General features: G+C 39.6%; 1 protein-coding gene across 1 annotated transcript in view; it reads right to left on the reverse strand.

Moving 5' to 3' along the window:
- Window positions 1-21,611, reverse strand: part of PLS1 (plastin 1) — a 51,423-nt gene that overhangs the window by 17,423 nt on the left and 12,389 nt on the right. Inside the window, exons 2-6 of the mRNA XM_075507235.1 lie at window positions 11,625-11,733; window positions 8,098-8,261; window positions 2,796-2,925; window positions 1,005-1,137; window positions 2-83 (exon numbers count right to left, since the gene is read on the reverse strand). Coding sequence (XP_075363350.1) covers window positions 2-83; window positions 1,005-1,137; window positions 2,796-2,925; window positions 8,098-8,261; window positions 11,625-11,694 — 579 coding nt within the window. The 5' untranslated portion in view covers window positions 11,695-11,733. The remainder of the gene's footprint in view (window position 1; window positions 84-1,004; window positions 1,138-2,795; window positions 2,926-8,097; window positions 8,262-11,624; window positions 11,734-21,611) is intronic.

Here is a 21,611-nt window from a genome sequence, read left to right on the forward strand (position 1 = left end):
CAGAAATAGTGAAAGGAGTGAGTTTCTTCTTATTAATAGCCCTTTCATCAATTGTATCTGGTTGTGAAAAGTTGATCATTTTGCTAAGGAAGAAAAGTCAGAGATTATTCAAACCTTCATTTCTCAGAAAATATATTATTTTATTATAAACTCCTAACACTTTAAACTAGCTGTAAATATTTCTGACAAGATAAAAAACGACCACATTATCCTCTAAATCTCCTCTCCCTGTTAAATAATTGCACATGCATCCAGAAACCTCCAGATAATATGTAAGTATAAGAAACTTGAGCAATTGCGTTTTACACTTAAGTAACAGAGCATGTCTGTGCTGTCAAAAAAAAAGTTCTTGAGAAAATTAAAACTGTAAACTGAAGACAGTTAAATAGTTTCTAGTGAAAATCTTTGTAATATAACCAATATATTTCTGCACTGCATTTCTATAGTATCTTGCATCTACAAGGATCTCAAAGACTAATTCACATCAATACTAATAAGCTAATCCCTTGTTACCATGGTGTATGAATAAGTACTTTAACTAGAAAGTTACAGCAGACTAAAGTTAAGGGACCTACTATATGCTCTCTGTCTTGCCATGGCTTTAATTCAGATTTCTGTTCCCCCCCCATCCTATGATTTAGAAACTACATTTAGTAACTTTTAAAAATATCTGAAATCGCAGATTTCTAATTATTTCAGCTAATGAATATATGAACTGTGTAATTATCTCCTTTATAAACAGCCTGCACATATTTGACATGTATAATTATGGATCTGAAGTGGAAACCCACTTCTATAATATATGCACAGAGTCACATAAAAAATTTGCTAAAAGTAACATTTCTATGGGCAAACAGATTTTTCCCATCCTACACATTGGTTGAAATATTTAAGAGTGGAGTCCTGACGTTAAAGCCTATCAGAAGTTTTATAATTCATGTCACTGTGATCAGCATTTAACCTTTGAGATTAATTTCTTTTCTTTCTCACAGCCCTGGACTCACCAAAGAAGGATGCCATCTGCAAGGGATTTAAAAAGACTGGCATCTGATGGGTTCATAGGTAGGAGGTGCTTACAGTCTGGGTCATCTTGTAGAGCTTTATTTATCCAATTAACAAAAGCAACTTTTTCTTCCTCTGAAAAGAAAAACAGCATTAAAATAATCTATTACCATTTCCATGAACACATACTACTAAACATCAGACTTGGGTCAAAAGAGGTTCATCTTCAAAGCCCCTTAGTTTCACAGGGGCCAATTATGGAAAGAATCAAACCAGTGGAAAAGTACACAAAAAAATGGCAAGTACAGACTGATCTTTCCCCTACTGCACCCTCTAAATATCTGGTGATTTTCTGAAGGACAACATAAAAATCATAGCAACATAATGGGTCATCATGGCTGACTTCAAGTTCAGTTTCTCGGCAATTACAATGAAAAGAGGAAAATGTGTGATCTGAAATATGCAACATCTCAATCTGTACACCATTGGTTTAAAACACAGCATTTCATTCTGCCTTCTGCTAGGACTTCAGAGACTGGCAGTATTTTTGAGATGATCATCTGAATTACTGTGCTGTATTTAGCTTTGAGAAACTTTAAAAGTTTAGTACCTCAATTTTAAATTCTCTTTCGTATTTAGTGCAGAATTTATTACTGTGTATCTAAGAATGCTTATTGGGACAACAGTCAATGACCAGACAGTACAGGTGGTATTCACCTCGCTTACCTCAAGAAGCATACAAGACCTACACCTGACTCATTACACTTCTTTCATTGTCAGTGAGAAGAAACATGAAATCCTAGTGCACACTTCATCTCATCATAAACTAGATAGCTGATGAAGCCAGGTCACATGAACTGCAGTCTAGTGGGGTCAGTTTCTCTCCACCAAAAATGAAAGGGAGCCTAAACAAGGAGCTCTGATGGTGTCCCCCGTACAGGCATCCTTTGAGATAGAATATATCCCCTGCTTTGGAGATATACCAAGTGCAGCTGGTGCTACAAGGATAATACCTAGAGAGAGGGTATCACCCCCTTTAGCTAACTGAAGTGAATCTTCCTCATATATAGAATCTTAACACGCCTCTGGAACCACAGGAAATCCCAGACCCAAGTCAATCAAAGAAGTTGCAATATTGCTTATTGCAATATGATCCTGGAATAGAGTTAACATTCTGACCAGGAACTGCAACACAATTACGCACAATTACCAATTTAAATGACATGCAGCAGGGGGAGGTAGAAAGAAACAGAGATCAAATATTAAAAGCAAGTTCTCAAGTATAAGATAGGCTACGCAAAAATCATATGGGACTGAACAATTCTGTAATGGCACAGAGTCAGCTGAGGAGGCCCTTCCATCCAGAAATGATATGTGGAGTTTTTTTTCATTTTAGTTAACACTGTGGAAGTGAAAACGGGGATTCATTTTTATCTGAATATAGGAATAAGAGTAGATTAGCATGTAATGAAGCCAAAAACTTGACTAGCATTACTAGAAGTATGCCAAAGGGGCCCTTTCCCTGCCCCCCCATGCTGTCAGTACTTGCTTTAATTTTTTGCCCTGGCAAAGATGCCTAACTTATCTTCGAGTGCAGCATGAAACTAACAACAACTGAACAGCCCGCATTTTAATAAACTACCACCCACACTTATCTTGTCCATCTCCACATGCTTTCTCTGTGTTAATTTGCTTTCAACAGCAACTATTTCCAATTGCTTTTTCTTTCGTCTGCAGTGCAAATTTAAAGAGTCTTCCTCCATGCAAAATTTGCTTGTTTAATTATTTCTTACCTGCATAAGAGTGCTGCGTCCCCACACTAGATATTGCTGATGTTCCTCCAATTGCTGTAATACCTTGCTTTTTGTTTATTGATTTTCGGAAAGATTTGCTAACATCTTTACTTTTCAATTCCTGAATTATCTGGATTAAGAAAAAGAGAGAGCTTTTTGTGATTGGGCATACCTTCAAATAACTAAGTGTTAACTCATGTAAGTACTCTAGAGTCAGTAATTAACCTGACTGGCTTTCTTTGGTATTTACATTGGCTTCTGTTCTGAAAAAAATTACTGTATGGGTAAAACCAGTTTAAATCCCTTCATGAAACTTGCGTACTGGATATCTAACATTATTTCTCAGCAAGTGCCTCAAGTGCTACCTTTATTAAGCCATGCTATCTAAAAAAGTAGCTGTGCAACGATCTACATAATTTTTCCACAGATATTTTAGTAAACTGAAGAAAACAGTAAAGATATACACATTTTCAATGACTATAGCATATTTCTTCCACTTCATCATATGCTTTACAGTAAAAGGTTACTACGTGACAGTTACACAAGCCCTTAAGCAAGCTGACACCATTTTCCACCTGCCTGCAATGTAAACCACATTGGATATACTGGTATGTCCTAAATTTGCCCAAATACTGTAGAGGTCCCAAAACTGACAATGAAGTATAAGTAAGAGATGACAGAGTTCAATATCTGGATGCAAATTTTTGCATTTCACCTATGAACCATTGCAGATTAGAATCTTGGAAGGAAAGACCAATACCTAGTCCAACAAGCCACCTGCTGCAATGAGCAGCAGTACTCGAAATTCAAAGCAAAAACTAATCATCCCCCCCCACACACACAAACCAACAGCCTGAAAAGTTTTTGTTTCTCTTAAAGCACGCTAGCCAGTGATCCACATCAAAAAAAGTCTAAACCATTCAAATTTCTTCACTAAAAATGAAAAAACTGTACCTCACTCCCACTAAAAAATAGCCTTTAGTATAGAGATTAAGCATAGCAGCACAAACATTAGTTTATCACTGTGAGATTTCAGAGGCCGGTATCTAATTATCTACTCTTTTTTCAGGGCAAGGGCTGACCCAACAGTTCCTAAAATGTGTAGTCCATCCCCTCCATCTTTGAGGAAATAGAAAATAGGACTAATTGAAACCAGTAAGAACCCATGATCAAGGGGATCCTGTATCCTCCCCCCACGGGGCTGAAGGCAGCAGCTCAAAGGAGAAGAGTGAACGGAGGCGAGTCCACACTCGTGGCAGCAGGCGAAGGCCCTCCCTGCCCACCTCGCCTCCCCAGGTGCCTCTGTACAACAGGTATGAGGCCCTGGAGATGGAAGGCCAGTCAACGGAGGACAGGGATGATAGTCAATCTACACCAGAGGTGTCGCCCAGGGCAGAAGAACATACCTCTCGTATTAACACCACCTCCACAAGGAAGAGAAGATGGGTTATAGTTGTGGGTAACTCCCTCCTGAATGGAACCGAGGGTCCGATATGCTGGACAGACCCTCCTCTTAGGGAAGTCTGCTGCCTCCCTGGGGCCCGTGTGGAGGATATCACTAGGATACTCCCTAGCCTGGTACGGCCCTCGGACTATTACCCCCTACTGCTCTTCCATGTGGGGGGCAATGAAGCTGCAACACAAAGTCCTAGGGCAATCAAAAGAGACTTCAGTGCCTTGGGACGGCTAGTAAGGGACTCCAGAGCACAGGTTATTTTCTCATCTTTCCTTCCAGTTGTGGGCAGTGACACTAGAAGGAACAGAGGCACCCAATCTATTAACACATGGCTCCGTGGCTGGTGTCATCACCACGGATTTGGTTTTTTTGATAACGGGATGGCCTACACAGCACCAGGATTGCTGGCGTCTGTTGGGATTCGTCTTTCTCAAAGGGGAAAGAGAATCTTTGCTCAGGAACTTGCAGGGCTCATTGACCAAGCTTTAAACTAGACTCGAAGGGGGAGGGGGACAATATCAGGCTCGCCTGAGGGAAGCTGAGGGGGCACGTGCCATGGTTAGAGGGAGGGGGTGCTAGCGAGGGCACTCAGCCTGTGTCTCCGAGATGTGCGGGGTACGCTGGGGCACAGCTGAAGTCGAACAGAGTTGAGCTAGGGGATACTGAGGCAGTAGGAGCCAAGAGGGAAACACCAGTGAAACACCTCAAAGCACACAAGGGGTGTTCCTCTATGAAGGAGACATGGACGACAGCCCAGCTGAAGTGCCTCTACACCAATGCACGCAGCATGGGCAACAAGCAGGAGGAGCTGGAAGCCACTGTACACCAGGAAAACTATGATATGGTTGCCATCATGGAAACGTGGTGGGATGACTTGCACAACTGGAGCGTGGCGATGGATGGCTATAAACTCTTCAGGAGGGATAGGCAAGGCAGGAGAGGTGGTGGGGTAGCCCTGTATGTTAGGGAGTGTCTGGATAGTTTAGAGCTTAATGATGGTGAAGATAGGGTGGAGTGTCTATGGGTAAGAATCAGGGGGAAGGCCAACAAGGCAGATATTGTGGTGGGAGTCTGTTACAGACCAGCCAACCAGGATGAGGAAACAGATGAACTATTCTATAAGCAGCTGGGAGGAGCCTCACGATCGCTAGCCCTTGTTCTTGTGGGGGACTTCAACCTGCCGGATGTCTGCTGGAAATACAATACAGCAGAGAGGAAACAGTCTTGGAGGTTCCTGGAGTGTGTGGCAGATAACTTCCTGACACAGCTGGTGAGCAAGCCAACTAGGGAAGGTGCCCTGCTGAACCTCTTGTTCACAAACAGAGAAAGACTTGTGAGCCATGTGATGGTTGGAGGCCGTCTTGGGCAGAATGATCACGAAATGATAGAGTTTTTGATACGTGGAGAAGCGGCGAGGGGGGTCAGCAAAACTGCCACCTTAGGCTTCTGGAGGGCGGACTTTGGCCTGTTTAGGAGACTGGTCGAGAGAGTCCCCTGGGAGGCAGCCCCAAAGGGCAAAGGAGTCCAGGAAGGCTGGACATTCTTTAAGGAGGAAGTCCTAAAGGCACAAGAGCAGGCTGTCCCCAGGTGCCGAAAGACGAGCCGGTGGGGAAGAAGACCGGCCTGGCTGAATAGAGAGCTTTGGCTAGAACTCAGGAAAAAGAGGAGAGTCTACGACCTCTGGAAGAAGGGGCAGGCAAGTCAAGAGGACTACAAAGGTGTAGCAAGGCTGTGCAGGGAGAAAATTAGAAGGGCCAAAGCTGAGCTAGAGCTCAATCTGGCTGCTGCCGTAAAAGACAACAAAAAATACTTCTTCAAATACATTAGCGGCAAAAGGAGAGCTAAGGAGAATCTCCAGCCCCTAGTAGACAGGGGAGGGAACACAGTGACCAAGGATGAGGAAAAGGCTGAGGTACTTAATGCCTTCTCTGCCTCAGTCTTTAATAGCAGGGCCAATTGCTCTCTGGGTACCCAGCCCCTGGAGTTGGAAGATAGGGACGGGGACCAGAATGGAGCCCCCATAATCCAGGGGGAAATGGTTAGTGACCTGCTGCACCACTTAGACACTAACAAGTCTATGGGGCCTGATGAGATCCACCTGAGAGTACTGAAGGAACTGGCAGAAGAGCTCACCAAGCCCCTTTCCATCATTTGCCAGCAGTCCTGGCTAACTGGGGAGGTCCCAGTTGACTGGAGATAAGCAAATGTGACACCCATCTTCAAGAAGGGCTGGAAGCAGGACCCGGGGAACTACAGGCCTGTCAGCCTGACCTCAGTACCGGGGAAGCTGATGGAGCAGGTCATCCTGAGTGCCATCACACAGCATGTAGAGGATAACCAAGGGATCAAGCCCAGCCAGCATGGGTTCAGGAAAGGCAGGTCCTGCTCGAGCAACCTGATCTCCTTCTACGACAAGGTGACCCGCCTAGTGGATGAGGGAAAGGCTGTGGATGTTGTCTATCTAGACTTCAGTAAAGCCTTTGACACGGTTTCCCACAGCATTCTCCTGGAGGAACTGTGGCTGCTCATGGCTTGGACGGGTGTACTCTTCACTGGGTAAAGAACCAGCTGGATGGCCAGGCCCAAAGAGTGGTGGTGAATGGAGTTTACTCCAGTTGGTGGCCGGTCACAAGTGGTGTTCCCCAGGGCTCTGTGTTGGGGCCAGTTCTGTTTAATATCTTTATCAATGATCTGGACGAAGGGATCAAGTGCACCCTCAGTAAGTTTGCAAATGACACCAAGTTGGGTGGGAGTGTTGATCTGCTTGAGCGTAGGAAGGCTCTACAGAGGGACCTGGACAGGCTGGATCAATGGGCTGGGGCCAATTGTATGAGGCTTAACAAGGCCAAGTGCAAGGTCCTGCACTTGGGCCACAACAACCCCATGCAACGCTACAGGCTTGGGGAAGAGTGGCTGGAAAGCTGCCAGGCAGAGAAGGACCTGGGGGTGTTGGTTGACAGCCGCCTGAATAGGAGCCAGCAGTGTGCCCAGGTGGCCAAGAAAGCCAATGGCATCCTGGCTTGTATCAAAAATAGTGTGGCCAGCAGGACTAGGGAAGTGATCGTGCCCCTGTACTCGGCACTGGTGAGGCCGCACCTCGAATACTGTGTTCAGTTTTGGGCCCCCCACTACAAGAGAGACATTGAGGTGCTGGAGCGTGTCCAGAGAAGGGCAACGAAGCTGGTGAAGGGTCTAGAGCAGAAGTCTGATGAGGAGCGGCTGAGGGAACTGGGGTTGTTTAGCCTGGAGAAAAGGAGGCTGAGGGGAGACCTTATCGCTCTCTACAACCACCTGAAAGGAGGTTGTAGAGAGGTGGGGGTCGGTCTCTTCTCCCAGGTACCTAGCGATAGGATGAGAAGAAATGGCCTCAAGTTGTGCCAGGGGAGGTTTAGACTGGATACTAGGAAATTTTACTTCACTGAAAGGGTTATCAAGCATTGGAACAGGCTGCCCAGGGAAGTGGTTGAGTCACCATCCCTGGAGGTATTTAAAAGACGTTTGGATGAGGTGCTTAGGGACATGGTGTAGTGGTGGTCTTGGTAGTGTTAGGTTAATGGTTGGACTCGATGATCTTAAAGGTCTTTTCCAACCTATATGATTCTGTGAAACTACTGTACTCTCACATGCTGCCCAAATGAGATCTACTAAATTAAATGGGAGAATGAAATATAAAGACCGGAAAATAATTACATAGGATATTGTAAATGTCACAGGAAACTTTCCCATTCTCAAAATATTAGTTATTTTTATCAAAATAATACTTAGTTGTACCACTTAATTCAGTTTTCTATCTTGGTTCTCAACAGGTATCAGTCAGTAGAGAAACATCCAAAGGGAATGCCTTACAGAGACAAATTCTTCAAAGTTGATTCTCCCGTCCTTGTTGCTATCTGTCACTGCAATGATTTTTTCTACAATCTCCCGGACTTTGTAACCAGGCAAGGGCAGACTTGCTTCTTTAAACAGGTCTTGAAGCTCATAATCACTGACATACCCACTGTTATCAATATCTGTAAAATGAAAGCACAAGTTGTTTTTATACTTACGTAAAGAACCAAGTATAGTAACTGTTGAGAATAAATAAAGTGTGAGGAATACAGTTCTAGGAGACAAGGATTTCTTCTGACATAGGTAAGCAAGCATGAAGGAATACTTGTGGATTAGAGGCACAACTGGCTAGGAGTTGTGCCATCTTGTAATGTATTTTCTCAGGAACTCTCTTATAATCCCAAAGCACAGCTATAACAAGATGGCATATTTGTAAGTAGTAGACTTTAAGCTTTTTTTAAGACTCCCAACAAAATTCTCTGTAAACCTTCAAGTGAAAGGGAGATCAATTATTATATTCCTACTGTTGATATTATACCATTTGCAATCAGTAAACTCAAATCTGATGCAAGTTTTTATTAGAAGAGCACACTTAAACAAGAAAAACTACTTACACAAGAACTCTACCTGACTCTGCATTTTGTGTCTTATCTTAGTATCTGATAGACATTTTCTGTTCTTCCAAACTTTTGATGTGGTTAGGCTTACCTGTGAAGAATAAATCTGGGATGATCTGTACCTGTTTATTAAAGGTGACCTTCCTTAACTAGCTCTGTTGGGAGCAATTTGTACTGCCACCTTCACTCATACTTCGCTCCCAAGACCACATGTCAGGAATGTCCATGTACAGCAAAGTATCAGAATGCTTTTTTCAACAAGAGGTATGGTATAGCTCCACAATTGTGGAAAGAAAAAAAATGGTTGTATCACATAAAAATAAATTAAGAAAAATTCAGTATAATTTGTGTTACTCATCATGAATAATGCAGCAGTACAGACGAAATCATAAAAATACCCTTTGTACTTCCACCTTAGGCCAATCTGTGTGGAGAAAGCTGTCTTGAATTCTTGTCTTAGTATAATAAAGCACCATTTTACAAACCTATAATATGTTTTTATCCAATGTAATGCATAAATGAATCAAACATTAACTGGTTCTAATTTTTTTTTATATCTATGCATATTTCCATATATATGTATACACATATCTATACAAGCAGAATTTGAGAATGTCCACTAAAATAGCCTTACCTGTAGTGCAATGTCTATGCAATGGAGAGAAGTATTTAAAAGCAGAAAAGCTATAGTCCATACACAGTATAAATGAAGCTCAAATACAAGAAATCATATATCCAGCACTAGTTATGCTGAATAATGCCCATCATTTTATATACTTAATGCTAATATTTTCCATGTTTGACAACAATTTTCAGTCTCTTTCATGATACTAAAAGCTCTTGAAAAATATTAATTAACAGTATTTTTCCAGTTCTACAAATGATGCATCTAAGATAAGTAATGTAAGAGAACGTCACAAGTAATGCAATGAGTCAGCAACAGAAGCAAAATGATGTGGCCACTTTTTTGATTTTTTTCAAGGTGCTCCCACTTTTGTTTTTTTCATTTACTATCTAAAAGACCTCTCTTCACTTTGTGTCTAGTATCAGAACTCAGCCAATAATACCAGAGTAGATGAATACGCATCACATTACAGAAGGGCAGAGAAACATGCTTTCATCTCTAGCCATAATTGATTGCTATACAGTAATTTCCCTATAATCCATACTACACTATGTAGCTTCTGTACAGCTTCCTAAGAAGGCCACATTTCACTGCTGAAAGGCTAAAAACACCTATTAAAAAAAAAAAATCTTTTTGTGTTTTTTATACTACCAACAATTCACAAATCACTACACAGACAATCTTTATGTTGGCATATGTATTAATCCATGCACCGTCTGACTTTCATACATATAACACCCCATGTAATAACAGGGATGGTCTAAAAAGCAGAGGACATGCTGATGAGCTCACTCAGATTACCAGCTATTTTATTTCTCTAGGTTCATCTTTCACTGAGGGTAAGTTTCCATGATGACAAGCAGAGGGTTAAATACATGCCTTTTCTCTCAGTTTACCAGTATAACTGCAAGCATTTTATCCATAAAGACATTGGAAATATAAAAATGAAAAAAGAAAAAAGCTAAATGATGCTTAATTTTTATATTTTACAGAAAGCATAATACAGTAAGGAAGAAAATGCTTTTCAGTTAGTAGGAGCAGTACAGACAATTCTTAAGAGCAGAAATGTGAAAACATGCAGGAAGGAAAGGGAGAAAAAGGAACGCAGATGCTGAAAACCAAATAAATAGAAAAGCTGTCAGACAACACTGGTGAGTATCTACCTATCCTAACACCTCCCAGTAGACTGATACATGTATACAGTGCTCTTTGGTCTGTTTTACCAGCTCCTGCAGGCTATAGACTTCTTGAGCTACAGACTACATCAAGATCATCATTTAATAGCAACTCATTAATTACCTTCCATGGATGTATCTCACTCCTTTAGCATTTCTACTCTTTTTTGGTCTCAACAACATCCTGAGTCAATGGGTTCATGGTTTTATTAGTTGTCATGAAGAAAAGTTACTTTTTTATTTTAAGCTTTCTGACGCTCTACTGGGCATCATGTGATACCTGTATTGACAGAAACTGAATAATTCCCTCTTCACCTTTTCCATACTACTCATGGTCTTACAGATATCTAACATACAGCTTCCCAATAGTCTCTTTACCAAGCTGGAGACTCCTAATATTTAAAACTTCTTGCCTAAAGTGACCCTGTTCCCCCATTATGAATGATTACAAATATGTTTGATTTGCTGAGCTGCACAGTTACACATCACCCCCGCAGAACTGCAGCAAATAAGAAATAAAGCAGACACAAGCATTAACATTCACAACGGTATTGCAATCCGGAAATAAGGGTTAGTTGCTATATAATTTCTCACTCTTTCTGTTTACTCTGATTAATCTGCAAACATCCTGTCAAACATACAAAATTGTACAGTTATTTATTAACATCTGCTAGCTACAAAAGCAAGATCAAAAATTCTCCAAGTTTAGCTTACTAAAGATGTAAAATCCAATCCAATAAGCAAAAAGAGAAATTACTAGTTCACCAAAGCATGCAAGTAAAGCAAAAACAAAGTGTCAGTAATCTAACATGAAGATATATTTAACAATTGAAGTTTAATCAAACATTTTTTTTCAGATTTAAGGAGTTCAAAAAACTGAATTTTGAGACCTATCATGCTGCATATACAATGGCACAAATAATACAACTGCCCCGCAAGAAAACACATAGTTTCAGTGAAAATAAGGGGGTTTGTGTAAACATTCCTATTTTCCTAGATATTACTGGCAACATAGAAGTAAAACATGGCCCTATCAAAACAAAGTGATCTATAAAGATTTCTTCCACAAATCCTACACGGCTTTGCAATGTTAATGGCATCCTTATTATTTTCTCATTTAAAACATACCTATTTTACTGAATGCTTCTCTTAGTTCTTCCAGCTCTTCACGAGAGATAGTAGTTATGTTGTTTTCCATCTTTGGACAGCAAGAAGTGTTGTCCTCAACTGCTTATACCTAATAAACAGGAGATACATAAGGCTTTAATTCCAAGCACATACTAATACAAGTTACTGATCTTTTCAATACAAGGTACCAGATGTGAATAACATTTCCAAGCCTGGCACACTTAAAACATTACAAACAACACTTTAAAGTACATCGAACACCTAGCAATTCTTTTCACTGTAATAGTGACCAAGAATTCACAATAGCAGCACCTGTTTTCATACACTTATGTTTTCATTTGCATAGAGTAAGCACTGACCAACAATCTACCTCCATAGCTTGAGTGGTTTTCCAACATTAAAATCACCACCTTACATTTCAACAAACAATTTTTAGAAAAATTAATTTTTAAGTGCAATGCGGTATCATTGCCAATTAGTGTTTAGTGCTAGGATCTAGTCCTGCAAAGCACTGAGCACTCCAACATTTGAACAGTAGTAAACCTCAGTGGGACACTTTCAAGTACCTGCTTGCAATCAGTGGGTGAACGCTGATGAGCTATCCCACAGAAGCTATTCTGCCACTGCAGAAGTTACCACCTCCCAACCTTTACTCCACCCTTCTGACAAGCCTGTTGTCTCATAACACTGTCAAAGAGCCCAATAAAGGCTTTTACTGAGCACAAAGATTGGAGTCTCAATGTGAATCTACTTTCTCTACCCAACTCCATAAAAAAGGCAAAACAAAACAGAAGGCACCTTTGCAAGGGTTGATAAACCCCCATGACAGATCCTCGCCCATTTCCTCTTATTGAAGCTTTACTACAATAGGATGATTCAGACCCTTGTTAGTAAGTGCAAGTTTGTAAAGAAGTCACACACAATTGTCTCAATACACAAGCTTGTATTTGCATTTGCCATTTTCCACCATGCACACGCCATCGGTGCACACAAGGTAAGCCTACGGCAGCACCCATCTGCATGTGTGAAGCTCTGAGCAGCACTTGGCTGTAGAGAGCACAATGTGCTACAGGTGGCGTTGTGCCTACCATAAAGTGAAAGTTTTGTCTTTGCTTTTACTTTATAAGCCAAAAGTGACAAAAATCCACCTTACATTAGTATTTTCAAAGTTGTCCTATACTTGTATATGTTGTCCCTTCTGGTTTAGTGTTTTTGCTTGAGAGCAAGAAAAATATTCCTGTAATGGCCAGGTTATTTGCGCATAATAGTTATATTCAGATCTGCTATACGCAGCTGCTTCTCCCCTAAAAATTGTGCGTATCAACAGAACTGTACTATTAGCTACTGGACAAGACACTGCAAGGGGAAACAGGAAGACCCGAATTCAACAACTGGTTTTACCATGGACCTGCTGGATGCCCTTGGGCAAGACTGTACCTTTCTTTCCCACCTTTGTATGCCCTAATAAGGTTACAAACTTCCCAGGTGCAGGGACTGCCCCATAACTAGATGGTTGCACAACACCTGTGACAACAGGATCCCTTCTGAGGTCTGTTGTAAGACTGTAATAATGGAATCAGAATTTGGTTCATAATAAAGGAGATTAAACATTATCAATGTGAATTTGTTAGAAAATAATTTCTTCCCCATTCTAGCTGTGCCGGTTTTCTTTCAATCCTTCATCATTTGACAGTAGAAAAAATACAAACGAAGGACTCGCACAGGTCACCAGCACATGAAAGAAGAGGCAGCAGGCACTACATCAGCTGCGGTTTGCTGGGGGATCGTGCCAAAAAGTCAGACATTTCCTGGAGGTTTACTAAGCAGTGCATACAAAACCGCTGATGTGAGTTATACCTACTCTACTGTGAAAGAGTTTTTGTATTATATTTTAATACAATATAAATTAGCTGTGGTCAGCCACAAACAGGTGTAACATTGCCTCACTAGATTAACCACTGAAGTGTCTCCTGATTTCAGAATTGTAAGTGGTGACATCACTACTGGAGATTACTTCACTGAGAAAGATATCACACTGCTGTATTAGTGATGTCAAAGCCTGATATATTCTGCAACTGGGTAGAATGTTTGTTTATTACAAATTGGCTCTCCCTGCCTACCTATGAAATGAGACCAAATGAGAAGTACAGCACAACCTGTTTGTTTGCATGGCATTCACAGGTTGTCCACTTTTGCTTGGAGAGCAAAGAGCACAGGGTCAGCCTTCCTTTCTTCTGTAGCTACCTCCAGTTACACAGAAAGTGGGGATTCCCACTGTATCCAATGCCTAAGGCTGTCAATATTCTAACATCCTCATATTTACACAGTATCTTTCAGGAAAAAAAGAAGACATGATACAACTCGGGAAAAAAAAAACCCCATCTAGAAAAATCTAGAAGAAAATCTAGAAAATCTAGAAGAAAAAAACCCCATCAAAGAAAAACCCCATCTAGATTAAAAATTGACCTGCAAATATTAAGTTATTAAGAAACATAGTTATTCAACATATTTGGATACTATGTTGGAAAGCATGTCACTGGATGGAGATTCAGGTAGCCAGAAATTAGAACTTGATCAGGATATTGGGATTGATAATTTTACTCAAACCTACCAACCCAAAGCTATGTACTATGGCATTCCTCCTCATATTATTTTGCCTTTGCTGAACCTGGAATGATAAGCTTTTCATAATTTATATTCATATTCAGAGTTATTAAATGAAAACCACAGCTTTTTAGAGATCTTTCTTAACCATAACTATGCACACATTTAGATTGCTGGGCAGTTTTCAATAGGTTGGTTTTACTCCCTCAACAGCATTTTCATAAATACAAAGTAAGTTTTTACCTTTGATTTTCTAATACAATAGGGACAATCTTTTTGCTGCTGTTTTTACTGCTGGTAAGAGAACTTTGTATGGGAAAGAATAAACTACGCTATACTATGAAGTACTCACTAAGAGTTCTTGATCTGCTTGTAATGAAAAAATACTCTGCAGGAAATGCTGGAAAGGTCTCTAGAGCTAAAAAATGCTGAAGAGGTATCCTACATATAGCTAAACCTGTATGCATAACGACACAAGCAATGCTCATGAGCTAGCAATGAGTAGCCCCCAACTTTTTTCAAAATACTATCTTTAAATAAACAAAGCAACTATTTGTTCAAAATACTCTAAAATACCATGACTGTTTTAAAGAACACTTTTTATACTTTTTATTTTTCTCTTGTTCGGTGGTGGTGGTGGGTGGTGGTGGTGGTTGTTTTTTTTTAATCTTTGGGGTTTACGTTTTGACATTTGTGCTTATCTGAAGCCATCGGAATTAGACATTTCCTTCAAAAAGAAAATTACTTCGAAGTTAAGATTCTCATGTAACAAACTTCAGGTGGGGGTCAGGGTTTTAAGGAAAACAAGTAACATGAGATGTGGTGAAACCTTCTAAGATAGCAACTGTATTGCCAGACCATTCAAGAAAATACAAGAAAATTTTTGTCACAACAGTATGTGACTACTGTCTCAAAGTACAAAAGTAAAAATATTTATTTGGGCCCTATTTGCAGCATAAGCATTTATCTATCTATCATAAGCATTTATTTCTCTATCTTACACATCAGTGTAAGATAGAGAAAAAACAAGTTATGTGCACTATGTAACTGATTCTCATCTCAGCAAATGTTTCTGCTGCTTTTAAGGGAGTAGTTTACTTTTCTTCCATGATGCTATTTAAAGTTTCCATAGTAATCTAGTCTTCTTCCATCATGCTATATAAAGAGAGTTCTTAAACATCAGTGGGTTATTTTAATGAGATCCTGTCTACTTTACTCGGGTTAGTATTTTCTCTGTCTTCACTGGGACTGTTCCTGTGGGTCACACAGGATATGGCCTCGAGGGTGGGTGGTGAGTTAAGTCTTCTTCCTTCATGTCACTATCTTATTTAAGTACTAAAATCCTACTCATCCATTTTGCTAAGCTTACTAGCAGCATGTACCAGGCTTCATACTCAAAAGAAAAAAAATATATATATATTCAGAAAAAAATGACCTTACACGCAGATGTTTCTGGAAGTGCAAAACCCTGATTGGAAACCTGATGTGGCAATTAAAAATAAAGAAATAATGAACTGTGGAAAAATTGGGGAAAAAAAATTAAACATTGAAATCCAATTTTCCAAGGAACTCCAAAGGACTCTGAAGCTGCAAAGAGACAGAAGACAGTCCTGAAATACAGAAACAGCATGTCAAAGCATAAGTGAAATACTTAGCCATGCAGGTGCAAAAGACAACACCACTTCTGTCATACCGTTAATGTTTTTAACTATTTACCATTACCATGAGTCAGATTTTATCAAAAACCATTTCTGCAAAGTTGCAATGCAATTAGTTTCACTCCTCCCTGTTTATGATGCATAATTTAGATTTTCCATCATATTCTACTTCAGAAAATAGCGATCTTTGATTTCCAGAGACGTTGATTATTTCAGTAACACAGTAGAAACATCTGTTCTTGAATGAAGAAGATAAATAAAGCTAACACTTCTGCTCTAAAGAGACAGTCTTAAATACCCTATTAGATAATTACAGGGTAAATTAGCTGGTCAATTAAATGGCAGAAGTGCTGCAATCATAGCTCTGGCACTCAGGAGAGATCTTGTTTGAGCAAGCAGAGGCAACACCTAAACTAGTCAGACATTTCAGACAATTTCAATACAGAAACAGAGACCTATCTCAGCTAATAAATACCTTGCACACACAGGTTTATCACAACCCAAGATGACTCAGTCTACAGGCAATTCTGACAAGATTTAACATTAAGCCTCCAAAGGTACACGTCTATTGGAACTATGACTACCTGCTGAAAGATATATTCAGAGAACACATTTCTCTGTACTCTGGTAGTGTTCATATGACACTTAGATTTTCTGTAGTCTATGCTTACATTAAACCAATTCCTGCAGCCCCAGGACAGGGTAGGTACAAACACTGTTTTTATGCTGAGAAAGTGCCCTTGATCCTCTTTTAAGTCCTCACCAATATGCTTAACATAAACTGACAATATTAATCTATCCCTAGCCTGCCTTCTACACCTGGGAGGCTTTTTGTATCTAAAGGCAATTCACTGGAAACGTTCCACATCCAACAGTAATACAGATACAAACTACTGTTGATACCATCATGGCATTTCTTTGTGTGCAGAGGAATATCTGTGGCTGAGCAACCACGAGGAATAAAGCGAGCAAGCCAAACAGCAGTTCCTGCCACTTTTTTGACCTGTTATCAAAGCTGTCAGAAAAAAACAGAGCAGTTAATTGGCAATCAGGCCCAATAGTTTTCTCCATCCCTACAGGCAACTGGCAATTTCTTTTCCAGCTTTTCATTTCAAATTCTATTTGCCTTGTTTCCACACACAGCTGCTTCCATAATGACAACGGACATTACAAATGCTGACTCAAGAGCTTATTTTCTTTTGTCGCTGTTCTTTTTGTCTGGCATTAGGGAAAGAAGTCTTGATTGCCGAATACAGTCCTCTAAAGATAGAAAGAAAGAATCTAATACACTTGTAGAATGATAAGCACTGGGTCTTATAAAGAAAGAAGATACAAAAATAAATCCACTCCTAATGCAGCAAAGAGGATGCTTGTAAACCTTTAGAACAGGAGAGCACCGAAAGGTCAAAGTAATTAGCTATATAAATACATATACCTGTATATATATATAAAAAAAAGATATTGCAAGTGCTGAAGCACATTGCTAATTTTTTAAAGAGGCAGCAGGGCATAATTATGGTAACAGGTACAGTTATTAACAGAGTAGTATGAAGTGGAAAGTTCTTTAAATATCATACAGTCAGTCTGAAGCTTCACTACCTTAAAGAGTCAGAGGGTATGTTTCTCAGCCTGGGCTCATAAACATGGCTGGATACATTTATGACCGTCAAAAGTATTTAATTACTAGAAGTTAGAGGATAAAAATGAAGAAATGTTATGCTTCAAACATATAAACTGATAATGCATGGAATTTTCCTCAGTCTTCTATATACAGCATTACACAGTGAACAAGGTACAATTTAAGAGGGAAAAACAGGTTTGTTTTTGTGTGGTTTTTTTTTTTTTAACTTCTTCCAAAACTATATGCACTAACCTTTGCTAGAAGACGACTATCAAACCAGCCAGAGTGATAAATTTTATGCCCATGAAATATGTATCTTATGTAAGGAAGACTAGAAGATTTACATTGAAGTTAATTATTCACTCTATAGGAATTTATTCAACATAGTACAGTAACTCTGGTGAATAATAAAATCAACATTTTCCACTATGCCTTCAAGATGAACATGGGTGACTCAAGAATAAACAGTAAAACAATAAGCTAACTGTTCAACTGGTCATGGGCCTGATCTGACTTCACTTACTATGGTATAAGTACAGAATAATTTCATGAGGCTTAAGTCAGGATGAAGAGCAATTCCATTATAAAGCAGACACATGTTTACTTTAGAAAGATACCTTTCCATCCAAACAAAATGCCTCCAGCTTCCTTTGGCTGCTGAGTATAGAGAATATCCATGCAAATTCATCAACAGTATCAGTTTCACATCGTTTCCTTCACATGCATCATTCAAGAGGATCTCAGACTGCCTGTGCTTTGCATTGTTGCGTTCAGCACTCCTAATAAAAAAAGTCAATGGAAGCCTTACCTATGCCAGGAGGACCATTTCTAGGAAAGTAATTTTGAAAAAATGCTATTGCATGCAGAGTTCATAGAAGTACCCTTCCTGAAACATTCTGCAAATCCAACCTGTTTACAGTTTAGCTACACCAACACTTTGGGCTGAATTTGCCCAAACTAATTATCTCAGACCATGTGTGACCTGTTCTGGTTTGGTTAATTAGTTATTTTTCTAAGAGTTCTACAAGTTTCACCTGCCTCCAGCACAGGGCCGGGAGTGTTTTATTCCCTCTGTTCTGCAACAGGGATGAGAAATCTGTCTACCCCATATCCACAGGCAAAGCAATGCTTGCTCATCCAACATTAACCCAGATGTTGCCTGATTTATAAAACCCAAAATTCCTGCTTAAATCTGTTGTGTCAAGGATTCTTTGAGGCTGTACTCTTCCATTTCATTTGCACTAAGCATGCTGTAGTCTAGAATAGCAGGTGGTATGCAAGAATTTGCCTCTGCAATTGCTCCTTGCAGCTGCCAAGAGAAGGAACAGCACCTTCCCCTCCAGTTCCAAAGACCAAGGGGAAAGGAGGGAAGCGAACTCCAGTCTTCCAAGTCCCACGACAGATCACAGGCCACTGCTCCACTTCTCCTCATCTCATTTGCTTTAATACAGCAAGCTGTGGTATTAATGAGCATGTCATCAAGAGCAAGTCTGAAACAGTGACATTCTCTGTGAAACCAGAATGCTGAGGTGATACAAGTCAACACCACTAGACCTGCAGAGCTGTGCAGTTATGCTTTCTAACTGTATTTTCTGATATTTATAAATACAGTCATTCATAACACACTAGTTGTGGTTAGATCACTTTTGCAAGTAACACAGAACAGCAAGGAAGTTAAATTGGTGTATTTCTGCAATACAGTGCGTCCTGGGCTCCCTACCTGTTAGCAAACCATTTCCAGATGAAAAAATATATGCACAAAGCTGCTTCCATGCAACAAGCAGGTTTTCTTTAGGACTTGAGAATACCAGGCAAATGAGTATTGGAAATACAGAAACAAGATTTTTCTCATAGATCTCTTGATAAGAGACAACACTTCTGTTTTTCAGAACACAGATTATCTGCAAAAACAATATACCCCTTAATCTGAAGCAGTATTGAGATGGGCTTTGCATTTTACTTGATGAAAACTTCAAGATTAAGTATCCTGAACTATCTGCATGTTTTATGTAATTTAAACATATTAGCTTTCCGACAAATTAGGGAGTACAGAATCAAAGTATACAATACAAAATACTAAACAGCTGTGTCATAATAATCAACAAATTAAGGGACACAAAAATAAAGTTTCCCTACAGAATCTCTAGCCATTTAACATGGCTAAATTCAAAGAACTCTAATCCAAAGTAAAGGTTGGATACAGTGAATCTGCTAGAGTGGCACTTGCTCTTGGTTTTGTTATGCACAACCTTTGCCTTGGTGAAAGTTCAATAACAGCACGCACATGGTATCCAAGCTCTGTCAAGAGAAGTGCAAACACATAAGGAAAATGAAAGCACAGTAGGAATTTGAATACACTCAAACCATAAATCTCAATTACCTTATATGCTATCTCAACATCTTTCATGATCTATTTCAAGTATTTTAAGTATTTGTTTCATTCCTCAACAACGTAAATATTTAACCAGGAAAAAGAACACAAAAGGCATAAAGACTTAATGTTTAACATAAACATACCAACTATCCACTAATAAGAGGCTGTTTCCACTAAAAAGTGTTTTCAGAACTCCTTGCAAATAAAAGCAGCTTATGTTCTCATGGAAATGAAATAGAATAAACATGAATAGAGTTGCTAAATCTACAGTAGAAGAGGATGGTCCTATTATACCCTTTAAAGAAGTTTGCGCCTAGTATTCGCAAGCAAACAGCTTGGAGATAGAGCTAAAGGTACACAAGTTTAAATGCCTGGATGACTTCAGAAGCTAGGAAGATGTGCCATCAACCTGTAGCAATTCAGCTCTGAAACACCCCAATCAAACCTTTTGGTTGGTCTAAAGGAGATTGGTTACTTTTGCATTCGGGTTCAGAACATCTTCCAGAGGCTCACAATGCACCTTATCAGATATTACCACAGTAAAGGTACCAGAGTTATTAAGGACAAGTTTTTCAGTTGTATTCCAGCAACTCAACTGGAGTCAGCTGAATTTGTGGATTTTCAGCATCTCTAATAATCATGCCATAAATAAACTAGTGAAAAACTTTAGAAACAAATAACTCAAGTACAATGCAACTGCAATGATACTCCTTCCAAGAGAGATAGAAGCAGCTCTTGTTTACTGCTGCTATAGAAATGCAACTGTTAGAGTAAACAGAAAGGTTCCTCAAGGTCTCAGTTCCATAGTTCATTACGTACACGGAAAGTCATAGACATACTCGCTAACATTTTAATTCTACAATAAGAAATTCTTGCATCCAGCAATAAAACCTACATGCACACAAGGCACACAAAATGGCAGACAAGGACAGAAAAGAATAGGCAAAAACAGTGGTAGAAGTGGGACTAGGGAATTCCCTTGGGACACACAAGATCGTGCAGAAGACCTTCCCTTTGTTGAGCAAACCCTAGAAAAAGTGCCTCCTCTAGCCTGTTAGAAAATGTACATTTGTAGAAACCACTAGGATTGTAATAAGTGTGATCTTTGTGGGTGTGGTATTAACATTGCCAACGTAAATAATTTTAGTGTTGCTTTAGCTTCCACCATGCTGTCCAGAATCTAGAATAATTTTTACCTTTCACTGATACAGTTAAAACTAGTGCTCACAAAGGAAATTCACAAGTCCTGGTATAAAACTCATGAAACTTGCAGCCCATATCTGAGAGCTGTGTGGCTTATACTTGAGACACCTATTTTCACCTCTGTGCTTCAGATATACAACACAGTTACAATCAGGTCTGCTTCTATTCACAATTAAAGTCACATGCATTTGCAATGAAAAAAATTTTATTCACATTAAGTGTTAATGTGTTTGTGTTAATGTGTTTTCCTTAGACAGCTCGAGAACACTACCAAGGCCTGCCCACTATAACTCAAAATAATAATGGTAACAGAAGTGAAGCAACCCCATCATCTCATCTTTTTATCCAAGAACCTGAAGTTGAGTTTTTGAATATAAATTAAACATTTCAAGGCACTGTTCTGAAAGCAAAAATCTTGCTTTTCCATTTTATACATGGCAATGTCTGTATTCAAGTAATCCATGATGGCAGAGCTACATTCAAATTAATTAGCAAGGTATTAACAGTGAGAATGGGGCTCAGGACAG

The sequence above is a fragment of the Mycteria americana genome, chromosome 7 (assembly GCF_035582795.1).
Source record: "Mycteria americana isolate JAX WOST 10 ecotype Jacksonville Zoo and Gardens chromosome 7, USCA_MyAme_1.0, whole genome shotgun sequence".
Taxonomy (NCBI): Eukaryota; Metazoa; Chordata; class Aves; order Ciconiiformes; family Ciconiidae; genus Mycteria; species Mycteria americana.